The sequence below is a fragment of the Scyliorhinus canicula genome, chromosome 29 (genome assembly GCF_902713615.1).
Source record: "Scyliorhinus canicula chromosome 29, sScyCan1.1, whole genome shotgun sequence".
Taxonomy (NCBI): Eukaryota; Metazoa; Chordata; class Chondrichthyes; order Carcharhiniformes; family Scyliorhinidae; genus Scyliorhinus; species Scyliorhinus canicula.
The window spans coordinates 14,524,933-14,537,419 of NC_052174.1; the positions used below are offsets into that span (position 1 = coordinate 14,524,933).

The 12,487-nt window shown below is 48.8% G+C and overlaps 1 protein-coding gene across 1 annotated transcript in view; it reads left to right on the forward strand.

Annotated features, from left to right (window-relative positions):
* Nucleotides 1-310: 310 nt before the first annotated feature.
* Nucleotides 311-12,487, forward strand: part of LOC119958459 — a 37,540-nt gene continuing 25,363 nt past the window's right edge. The window contains exons 1-2 of the mRNA XM_038787000.1: nucleotides 311-358; nucleotides 11,066-12,471. Of these exons, the coding sequence (XP_038642928.1) occupies nucleotides 11,079-12,471 (1,393 nt within the window). The 5' untranslated portion in view covers nucleotides 311-358; nucleotides 11,066-11,078. The remainder of the gene's footprint in view (nucleotides 359-11,065; nucleotides 12,472-12,487) is intronic.

Here is a 12,487-nt window from a genome sequence, read left to right on the forward strand (position 1 = left end):
TCCTGACCATTCCTTGACCTTTCCCTCCTGGCCTTTCCTTGACCATTCCCTCCTGACCATTCCTTGACCATTCCCTCCTGGCCATTCCTTGACCTTTCCCTCTTGACCTTTCGCTCCTTGACCTTTCCCTGCTGGCCACGCCCTGCTCAGTCTCTGGCCGGCTGCCAGGCCGGGTCACGTGCACAGGGGGTGGCGAGCGGAGCGCGGGTTGGCGGAGGCGGGAGATCCGGGGTCGCGCACGGCGGGGAGCGCAACGTCATGACGTTGGTGGAGGCGCGCCGGCGACTCTGGTGACGTCCAAAGAGCGCGACGGAGAGAGAAAGAGACAGAGAAGAGAGAGAGAGAGAGGGAGAGAATGGTGAGAGAAATATATAATTTAATCCAATGTATTAAATATAAACACACTCGGAGAGAGAAATAGCGAGAGAGGAGAGAGACACACACAGAGGGAGAGCGAGAGAGAGAATGGTGCGGGAAATATATAATCTAATCCAATATATATATATATATATATACACACACTCAGAGAGAGAGAGGGAGAGAGATAGAGAGAGAATGGTAAGGGAAATATATAATCTAATATATATATATATATATATACACACACTCAGAGAGAGAGAGAGAGGGGAGAGAGATAGAGAGAGAATGGTGAGGGAAATATATAATCTAATATATATATATATATACACACACTCAGAGAGAGAGAGGGAGAGAGATAGAGAGAGAATGGTAAGGGAAATATATAATCTAATATATATATATATATATATACACACACTCAGAGAGAGAGAGAGAGGGGAGAGAGATAGAGAGAGAATGGTGAGGGAAATATATAATCTAATCCAATATATATATAAATATATATATACACACTCACACTCAGAGAGAGAGAGGGAGAGAGATAGAGAGAGAATGGTAAGGGAAATATATAATCTAATATATATATATATATATACACACACTCAGAGAGAGAGAGAGAGGGGAGAGAGATAGAGAGAGAATGGTGAGGGAAATATATAATCTAATCCAATATATATATAAATATATATATACACACTCACACTCAGAGAGAGAGAGGGAGAGAGATAGAGAGAGAATGGTAAGGGAAATATATAATCTAATATATATATATATATATACACACACACTCAGAGAGAGAGAGAGAGGGGAGAGAGATAGAGAGAGAATGGTGAGGGAAATATATAATCTAATCCAATATATATATATACACACACTCAGAGAGAGAGAGAGAGGGGAGAGAGATAGAGAGAGAATGGTGAGGGAAATATATAATCTAATCCAATATATATATATAAATATATACACACACACACTCAGAGAGAGAGAGAGGGGAGAGAGATAGAGAGAGAGTGGCGAGGGAAATATATAATCTAATATATATATATATATATGTATACACACACACACTCAGAGAGAGAGAGAGAGGGGAGAGAGATAGAGAGAAAATGGTGAGGGAAATATATAATCTAATATATATATATATATATATATATACACACTCAGAGAGAGAGAGAGAGGAGAGAGATAGAGAGAGAATGGTGAGGGAAATATATAATCTAATCCAATATATATATAAATATATATATACACACACTCAGAGAGAGAGAGAGAGGGGAGAGAGATAGAGAGAGAATGGTGAGGGAAATATATAATCTAATCCAATATATATATATAAATATATATATACACACACTCAGAGAGAGAGAGAGAGAGAGAGAGAGAGAGGGGAGAGAGATAGAGAGAGAATGGTGAGGGAAATATATAATCTAATATATATATATATATATATAATATATATATACACACACACTCAGAGAGAGAGAGAGGAGAGAGATAGAGAGAGAATGGTGAGGGAAATATATAATCTAATCCAATATATATATAAATATATATATACACACACTCAGAGAGAGAGAGAGAGGGGAGAGAGATAGAGAGAGAATGGTGAGGGAAATATATAATCTAATCCAATATATATATAAATATATATATACACACACTCAGAGAGAGAGAGAGAGAGGGGAGAGAGATAGAGAGAGAATGGTGAGGGAAATATATAATCTAATATATATATATATATATATATATATATATACACACACTCAGAGAGAGAGAGAGGAGAGAGATAGAGAGAGAATGGTGAGGGAAATATATAATCTAATATATATATATATACACACACACTCAGAGGGAGAGAGATAGAGAGAGAATGGTGAGGGAAATATATAATCTAATATATATATATATATATATATATACACACACTCAGAGAGAGAGAGAGAGAGAGGAGAGAGAGAGAGAGAGAATGGTGAGGGAAATATATAATCTAATATATATATATACACACACACAGAGAGAGAGAGAGAGAATGGCGAGGGAAATATATAATCTAATCCAATATATATATATATATATATATATATACACACACACTCAGAGAGAGAGAGATAGAGAGAGAATGGTGAGGGAAATATATACTCTAATATATATATACATATATATACACACACTCGGAGAGAGGGGAGAGAGATAGAGAGAGAATGGTGAGGGAAATATATACTCTAATATTAATATATATATATATGTACACACACACTCAGAGAGAGAGAGAGAGGAGAGGGGGGGGGGAGAGAGAATGGTGAGGGAAATATATAATTTAATCCAATATATTAAATATATACACCCTCAGAGAGAGAGAGGAGAGAGACACACAGGGAGAGAGAGAACAGTGAGGAAAATATATAATCTAATCCAATATATATATACACACTCAGAGAGAGAGGGAGAGAGAGATAGCAGTGAGGGAAATATATAATCTAATATAATAAATATATACAGAGAGAGAGAGATAGTGGTGAGGGAAATATATAATCTAATCCAATATATTAAATATAAACACCCTCAGAGAGAGAGAGGAGAGAGGTACACAGAGGGAGAGAGAGAACAGTGAGAAAATATATAATCTAATCCAATATATATATATGTACACACTCAGAGAGAGAGAGGAGAGAGTGGTGAGGGAAATATATAATCTAATATAATAAATATATACAGAGAGAGAGAGAGAATGGTGAGGGAAATATCTAATCTAATCCAATATATTAAATATGTACACTCTCAGAGAGAGAGAGAGAGAGAGGGGAGAGACACACAGAGGGAGAGCGAGAGAGACAATGGTGAGGAAAATATATAATCTAATCCAATATATATATAATCTAATATAATAAATATATACAGAGAGAGAGAGGGAGAATGGTGAGGGAAATATATAATCTAATATAATAAATATATACACAGGTGAGAGAGGGGGGAGAGGGAGAGAGAGAATGGTGAGATAGATATATAATCTAATATAATAAATATATACACAGATGAGGGAGAGGGAGAGAGAGAGAGAGGGAGGGAGAGAGAGAGAATGGTGAGGAAAATATATAATTTAATATAATATATACAGAGAGAGAGAGGGGGAGAGACAGAGAGAATGGTGAGGAAAATATATAATCTAATATAAATATATATACAGAGAGAGGGAGAGAGAATGGTGAGAGAAATATAATATAAATATATACAAAGAGAGAGAAAGAAACAGAGAATGGTGACAGGAATAATAATCTAATATAGGGGCAGCACAGTGGCGTAGTGTGTAGCACTGCTGCCTCACAGTGCCGAGGTCCCGGGTTCGAGCCTGGCCCTGGGTCACTGTCCGTGTGGAGTTTGCACATTCTCCCCGTGTTTGCGTGGGTTTCGCCCCCACAACCCAAAGATGTGCAGGGAAGGGGGATTGGCCATGCTAAATTGCCCCTTAATTGGAAAAAATGGATTGTATACTCTAAATTTATTTTTTTTAAATACTAATGTAATATAGATATATATATATACACACACACACACACTCAGAGACAGGGGGGAGATAGAAAACAGAGAAGAGAATGGTGAGAGAAATATAATATAATCTAATATATGCGTGTATATAAACACAGGGGGGGGGAGAAAACAACAATGGTGAGAGAGAGAATATAATATATATTCACAGAGAGGGAGGGGGAGAGAGAGAGAGAGAACAGAATATTGAGAATAACAGAATAGAATATAGAGAGAGAGGGAGTGTGAGAGGGGACAGAAAGAGAGAAAACAATGGTGAGAATAATAGAATAGAATACATAAATATAGATATATACACAGAAAGTGGGGGGGGGGGGGGGAGAGTGAGGGAAAACAGAACAGATTGGTGAGAGAAAGAATAATATAATAAATATATACAGAGAGAGAGGAAACAGAACGGTGAGAATAATAGAGAGAGAGAGAAAGAGAGAAAATAATATACAGGGAGAGGAGCCTGGGTTGGGCAGAGGAGGTGTAAAAGGTGGGGGGATTGGGGTTAGGGAGAGGGCTGGAGGTTTGGGGAGATGGGCTAGGGAGGGGGTGGGGAGATGCATTGCAGCACTTCCCATGCAGTACTGAATGAGTGCTGCATTGCAGCACATCGCGTGCAGTACTGAGCGAGCACTGCACTGCAGCATTCCCGTGCAGTACCGGGCGAGTGCTGCATTGCAGCACTTCCCATGCAGTACTGAGCGAGTGCTGCATTGCAGTACTGAGCGAGCGCTGCATTGCCACACTTCCCATGCAGTACTGAGTGAGTGCTGCATTGCAGCACATCCCGTGCAGTACTGAGCGAGCGCTGCATTGCCACACTTCCCATGCAGTACTGAGTGAGTGCTGCATTGCAGCACTTCCCGTGCAGTACTGAGCGAGCGCTGCATTGCCGCACTTCCCGTGCAGTACTGAGCGAGTGCTGCATTGCAGCACTTCCCGTGCAGTACTGAGCGAGCGCTGCATTGCCGCACTTCCCGTGCAGTACTGAGCCAGCGCTGCATTGCCGCACTTCCCGTGCAGTACTGAGCTAGCGCTGCATTGCAGCACTTATAGAAAGCAAAGAGTGGGGATTAATGGGTGTTTCTCTGGTTGGCAATCAGTGGCTAGTGGTGTCCCTCAGGGATCCGTGTTGGGCCCACAATTGTTCACAATTTACATAGATGATTTGGAGTTGGGGACCAAGGGCAATGTGTCCAAGTTTGCAGATGACACTAAGATAAGTGGTAAAGCGAAAAGTGCAGAGGATACTGGAAGTCTGCAGAGGGATTTGGATAGGTTAAGTGAATGGGCTAGGGTCTGGCAGATGGAATACAATGTTGACAAATGTGAGGTTATCCATTTTGGTAGGAATAACAGCAAACGGGATTATTATTTAAACGATAAAATATTAAAGCATGCCGCTGTTCAGAGAGACTTGGGTGTGCTAGTGCATGAGTCACAGAAAGTTGGTTTACAGGTGCAACAGGTGATTAAGAAGGCAAATGGAACTTTGTCCTTCATTGCTCGAGGGATGGAGTTTAAGACTAGGGAGGTTATGTTGCAATTGTATACGGTGTTAGTGAGGCCACACCTGGAGTATTGTGTTCAGTTTTGGTCTCCTTACTTGAGAAAGGACATACTGGCACTGGAGGGTGTGCAGAGGAGATTCACTAGGTTAATCCCAGACCTGAAGGGGTTGGATTATGAGGAGAGGTTGAGTAGACTGGGACTGTACTCGTTGGAATTTAGAAGGATGAGGGGGGATCTTATAGAAACATTTAAAATTATGAAGGGAATAGATAGGATAGATGCGGGCAGGTTGTTTCCACTGGCGGGTGACAGCAGAACTAGGGGACGTAGCCTCAAAATAAGGGGAAGTAGATTTAGGACTGAGTTTAGGAGGAACCTCTTCACCCAAAGGGTTGTGAATCTATGGAATTCCTTGCCCAGTGAAGCAGTTGAGGCTCCTTCATTAAATATTTTTAAGGTAAAGATAGATAGTTTTTTGAAGAATAAAGGGATTAAGGGTTATGGTGTTCGGGCCGGAAAGTGGAGCTGAGTCCACAAAAGATCAGCCATGATCTCATTGAATGGCAGAGCAGGCTCGAGGGGCCAGATGGCCGACTCCTGCTCCTAGTTCTTATGTTCTTATGTTCCCGTGCAGTACTGAGCTAGCGCTGCATTGCATCACTTCCCATGCAGTCCGGGCGAGCGCTGCATTGCAGCACTTCCCATGCAGTACTGAGCGAGCGCTGCATTGCAGCACTTCCCATGCAGTACTGAGCCAGCGCTGCATTGCAGCACTTCCCATGCAGTACTATTTTTTCTTCTTTTTAAAAAATAAATTTAGATTATCCAATTATTTTTTCCAATTAAGGGACAATTTAGCCTGGCCAATCCACCTACTTCTGCACATTTTTGGGTTGTGGGGGCGAAACCCACGCAGACACGGGGAGAATGTGCAATCTTCCCAGGCAGTACTGAGCGAGTGCTGCATTGCAGCACTTCCCGTGCAGTACTGAGCGAGCGCTGCACTGCAGCACTTCCAACGCAGTACTGAGCGTGAGCTGCATTGCAGCACTTCTCATGCAGTACTGAGCGAACGCTGCATTGCAGCACTTTGCGTGTAGTACTGAGCGAGCGCTGCATTGCAGCACTTCTCATGCAGTACTGAGAGAGCGCTGCATTGCAGCACTTCCCATGCAGTACTGAGCGAGCGCTGCATTGCAGCACTTTCCATGCAGTACTGAGAGAGCGCTGCATTGCATCACTTCCCATGCAGTACTGAGCGAGCGCTGCATTGCATCACTTCCCATGCAGTACTGAGCGAGCGCTGCATTGCATCACTTCCCATGCAGTACTGAGCGAGCGCTGCATTGCCGCACTTCCCGTGCAGTACTATTTTTTCTTCATTAAAAAAAATAAATTTAGATTATCCATTTATTTTTTCCAATTAAGGGGCAATTTAGCGTGGCCAATCCACCTACTTCTGCACATTTTTGGGTTGTGGGGGCGAAACCCACGCAGACACGGGGAGAATGTGCAATCTTCCCATGCAGTACTGAGCGAGCGCTGCATTGCAGCACTTCCCGTGCAGTACTGAGAGAGCGCTGCATTGCAGCACTTCCCGTGCAGTACTGAGAGAGCGCTGCATTGCAGCACTTCCCGTGCAGTACTGAGCGAGTGCTGCATTCCAGCACTTCCCGTGCAGTACTGAGAGAGCGCTGCATTGCAGCACTTCCCGTGCAGTACTGAGCGAGTGCTGCATTCCAGCACTTCCCGTGCAGTACTGAACGCGAGCTGCATTGCCGCACTTCCCATGCAGTACTGAGCGAGCTCTGTATTGCAACACTTCCCATGCAGTACTGAGCGAGTGCTGCACTGCAGCATTTCCAACGCAGTACTGAGCGCGAGCTGCATTGAAGCACTTCCCACGCAGTACTGAGCGAGTGCTACATTACAGCACTTCCCATGCAGTACTGAGCGAGCGCTACATTGCAGCACTTCCCGTTCAGTACTGAGCGAGCGCTGCATTGCAGCACTTCCCGTTCAGTACTGAGCGAGCGCTACATTGCAGCACTTCCCGTGTAGTACTGAGCGAGCGCTGCATTGCAGCAGTTCATCTGCAGTATTGGGTAAGTGCTGCATTGCAGCACTTTTCATGCAGTACTGAGCGAGCGCTGCATTGCAGCACTTCCTGTGCAGTACTGAGCAAGCGCTGCATTGCAGCAGTTCATCTGCATGGTGGTTAGCATAAATGCTTCACAGCTCCAGGGTCCCAGGTTCGATTCCCGGCTGGGTCACTGTCTGTGCGGAGTCTGCACGTCCTCCCCGTGTGTGCGTGGGTTTCCTCCGGGTGCTCCGGTTTCCTCCCACAGTCCAAAGATGTGCGGGTTAGGTGGATTGGCCAGGCTAAATTGCCCTTAGTGTCCTAATAAATAAGGTTAATGGGGGTTGTTGGGTTAGTGGTATCGGGTGGATACGTGGGCCTTAGTAGGGTGATCATTGCTCGGCACAACATCGAGGGCCGAAGGGCCTGTTCTGTGCTGTACTGTTCTATGTTCTATGATCTGCAGTATTGGGTAAGTGCTGCATTGCAGCACTTTTCATACAGTACTGAGCGAACGCTGCATTGCAGCACTTCCCATGCAGTACTGAGCGAGCGCTGCATTGCAGAACTTCTCATGCAGTACTGAGCGAGCGCTGCATTGCAGCACTTCCCATGCAGTACTGAGCGAGCGCTGCATTGCAGCACTTCCCGTGCAGTACCGAGCGAGCACTGCATTGCAACACTTCCCATGCAGTACTGAGCGAGTGCTGCACTGCAGCACTTCCCATGCAGTACCGAGCGAGCACTGCACTGCAACACTTCTCATGCAGTACTGAGCGAGTACTGCATTGCAGCACTTCCCGTGCAGTACTGAGCTAGCGCTGCACTGCAGCACTTCCAACGCAGTACTGAGCGCGAGCTGCATTGCAGCACTTCCCGTGCAGTACTGAACGCGAGCTGCATTGCAGCACTTCCCATGCAGTACTGAGCGAGCGCTGCATTGCAGCACTTCCCGTGCAGTACTGAGCGAGTGCTGCATTCCAGCACTTCCCGTGTAGTACTGAGCGAGCGCTGCATTGCAGCAGTTCATCTGCAGTATTGGGTAAGTGCTGCATTGCAGAACTTATCATGCAGTACTGAGCGAACGCTGCATTGCAGCACTTCCCATGCAGTACTGAGCGAGCACTGCATTGCAGCACTTCCCGTGCAGTACTGAGCTAGCGCTGCATTGCAGCAGTTCATCTGCAGTATTGGGTAAGTGCTGCATTGCAGAACTTCTCATGCAGTACTGAGCGAACGCTGCACTGCAGCACTTCCCATGCAGTACTGAGCGAGCGCTGCATTGCAGCACTTCTCATGCAGTACTGAGCGAGTGCTGCATTGCAGCACTTCTCATGCAGTACTGAGCGAGCGCTGCATTGCAACACTTCCCAGGCAGTACTGAGCGAGCGCTGCATTGCAGCACTTCCCGTGCAGTACTGAGCGAGCGCTGCATTGCAGCACTTCCCAGGCAGTACTGAGCGAGCGCTGCATTGCAGCACTTCCCATGCAGTACTGAGCGAGCGCTGCATTGCAGCACTTCCCAGGCAGTACTGAGCGAGCGCTGCATTGCAGCACTTCCCGTGCAGTACTGAGCGAGCGCTGCATTGCAGCACTTCCCAGGCAGTACTGAGAGAGCGCTGCATTGCAGCACTTCTCATGCAGTACTGAGCGAGCGCAGCATTGCAGCACTTCCCAGGCAGTACTGAGCGAGCGCTGCATTGCAGCACTTCCCGTGCAGTACTGAGCGAGCGCTGCATTGCAGCACTTCTCTTGCAGTACTGAGCGAGCGCAGCATTGCAGCACTTCCCAGGCAGTACTGAGCGAGCGCTGCATTGCAGCACTTCCCGTGCAGTACTGAGCGAGCGCTGCATTGCAGCACTTCCCAGGCAGTACTGAGAGAGCGCTGCATTGTAGCACTTCCCAGGCAGTACTGAGCGAGCGCTGCATTGCAGCACTTCCCAGGCAGTACTGAGCGAGCGCTGCATTGCAGCACTTCCCGTGCAGTACTGAGCGAGCGCTGCATTGCAGCACTTCCCGTGCAGTACTGAGCGAGCGCTGCATTGCAGCACTTCCCATGCAGTACTGAGCGAGCGCTGCATTGCAGCACTTCCCATGCAGTACTGAGCGAGCGCTGCATTGCAGCACTTCCCGTGCAGTACTGAGCGAGCGCTGCATTGCAGCACTTCCCAGGCAGTACTGAGCGAGCGCTGCATTGCAGCACTTCCCAGGCAGTACTGAGCGAGCGCTGCATTGCAGCACTTCCCGTGCAGTACTGAGCGAGCGCTGCATTGCAGCACTTCCCATGCAGTACTGAGAGAGCGCTGCATTGCAGCACTTCCCGTGCAGTACTGAGCGAGCGCTGCATTGCAGCACTTCCCATGCAGTACTGAGAGAGCGCTGCATTGCAGCACTTCCCGTGCAGTACTGAGCGAGCGCTGCATTGCAGCACTTCCCGTGCAGTACTGAGCGAGCGGTGCATTGCAGCACTTCCCATGCAGTACTGAGCGAGCGGTGCATTGCAGCACTTCCCGTGCAGTACTGAGCGAGCGCTGCATTGCAGCCCTTCCCATGCAGTACTGAACGAGTGCTGCGCTGTCAGGGGTGCTGTCTTTTTGGATGAGGCATAAAAACCGAGGCACCGTTTCGTACCTTGGGTAAATGCTATACTCTCCCCGCCCCCCTCCCCAATGACAGAGGCAATTTAGCCTGGCCACCTACCCTGCACATCTTTTTGGGTCAGAAAGCCGAACTACATCAAATATTCAGAGGGGTGCGCAAACATTTGGTCAAAGTGGTCAGTGAGTGTGTGGTCCGGAGGGGAGAGCTTTGAACTATGGGGGGGGGGGGGGGGGGGGGGGCATAGTCTCCTTGGGAGGGACTGGCCAGACGTGAGAAGCTTGTTTCGCCCAGCGGGTTGTGAATCTTGGGAATTCTCCACTCCAGAGGGAATGGGTTGTTCAGTCATTGGGTGTATTAAATACGGAGGTGGATAGATTCTCCTGACACTGACAGATACTGAGATCAGGCAAGAAAGTGGGGGTGGAAGGTCAGCCATGGTCTGACTGAAATGGAGGAGGTGGATGGGCCACTCCCGCTCGTTTGCACCTTTGAAGAGGTTTTAGGGAGGGAATTCTGGCGCTCAGGGCCGAGGCTGATGGAGGGATAGCCAGCAATGAAGTGATATAAATCAGGAACGCACAAGGGGGCGGCACTGCGGCGCAGTGGTTAGCACTGCTGCCTCACGGGGCCGAGGTCCCAGGTTCGATCCCGGCTGTGGGTCACTGTCCGTGTGGAGTTTGCACATTCTCCCCGTGTCTGCGTGGGTCTCACCTCCACAACCCAAAGATGTGCAGGGTAGGTGGATTGGCCACGCTAAATTGCCCCTTAATGGGCAAAATTACATTTTGTACTCTAAATTTATTTAAAAAAGGAATGTGTAAGAGGCTGGAATTGGGGGAGAGCTGAGCTCTCGGAGAGGGAATAGGAGATTCCTGTACAATTGTACCCAACGTGTCGATGCTTTTAGGGAAGGATTGTAGGAAGTTGGGGGGGGAAAGAATGAAACCTGCACTAAAAACCCCAATTTCTCATCTTCAGGTAGCGAGGAAGTATGAGAGATAACACCCAAGGAAGGAAACACGGCGGGTACTCTGGTCTCCAACTCGACACCCCATCACCCCCAAGGCAAGAGCAACCTTGTCCCGGTCAGAGAATGGACTTCACGGGGCGAAGGGAGAAGACTCGATCGGCCGAGGGCTGGTTCCAGGATCACACGGGTTTCAAAGGCGCTTCAAACTCGACGGAAGGGCGGGCGCAGAAAGATGGAAGCCACTCCTTGGGGAATCACACCACCTGGAACAACCTGTTGAGGAAAAGAAAAGCCATCTTTGACGAGCTGTCGGAAAAAGGGGCGAGCGACTGGGGCACGGCTTCTGACTGGGAGGCTGCGGAGTGCAGCGTCCCGTGCGAGAACGCCACAGACACCAGGGTCAGTGCCAAACGAATGGAGAAAAATTGTAACTTTACTCACGACCGTACGCGCTGCAGCCGCTACGCCCTGGGTGGAGGAGCAGATCACCGAGGGGGTGGGTGCAAGATGGCGCCGGCGGCTAAACCGTGCAGAAGCCTGAAGAGGAGGCGATTCCGGAAGAGGTGGAAGCTGATGCAGGCCTTCCACATGCTCCTGTATCGCCGGATTTCTCCCTTGACGTTCCACTGGAGGATCTGGAACCTGTCCAGGAAGAGGAGGGTGCTACAGCCTCACGGGGCCAAGCACGGCCAGTCCGACGCCGCTGGCCAGCCGAGGGTTGAAGGATCCGAGAGCGCGGCCAGCGCTCGGCCACGGGAATGGGGAGCCTGCCCGAAGTATCCGGAGGAAGGTAAGGTGTTCCGGGCCGGGCGCCCGGGTGCCGCCAGCCCGTGCTCGGACAGCCGCGTGGATGCCCGTTCGCCCGAGGGAAACAGACACCAGTGGCTGAAAGCTGGAAGCAGAAACTTGACCGTGAGGCTCCAGGGCCCGACGCCGCTCGCCACTTATCAACCCTTGCCCAAGGATCTCAGACTCGTGGGTCAGGCCGGCGCCTTGGAAAGTGCCGGCAAGCGGAGCGCAGCATCCGTCCCGTTCCGGGGAAGCTCCCCCGCCGATTCCGCAGAGAAACAGAAGACTGCCTCGAGCACGTCCGTGCAGACCAACAGCCACGGTTCAGCAGGACCCGGCAGGAAGCTGGCTAGCATGGACCACGGGGAGAATGTGCACCAGCCGCAGGGTGCAAGGCTGTCGGGCAAACTGTTCCTGGACCGAGGGCACCCCTTGTATTCCCGCTACGTGGCACGGCAGAAGGACGCGCTGCAGGTTTGCCGCGATGAAGCCGGCGGAGACACGTCCGCCCACGGCTCGAGCCTCCTCGGCGCCCAGGAGCAGGCGAGAGGACTTCCGTCCGGCCGTGCGAAGCCAGCAGAGACCGGCGTCTCCGTCGGCCAAATCCCATTCAGTGGCGTTGGAGGTAACAATGTGTTTGG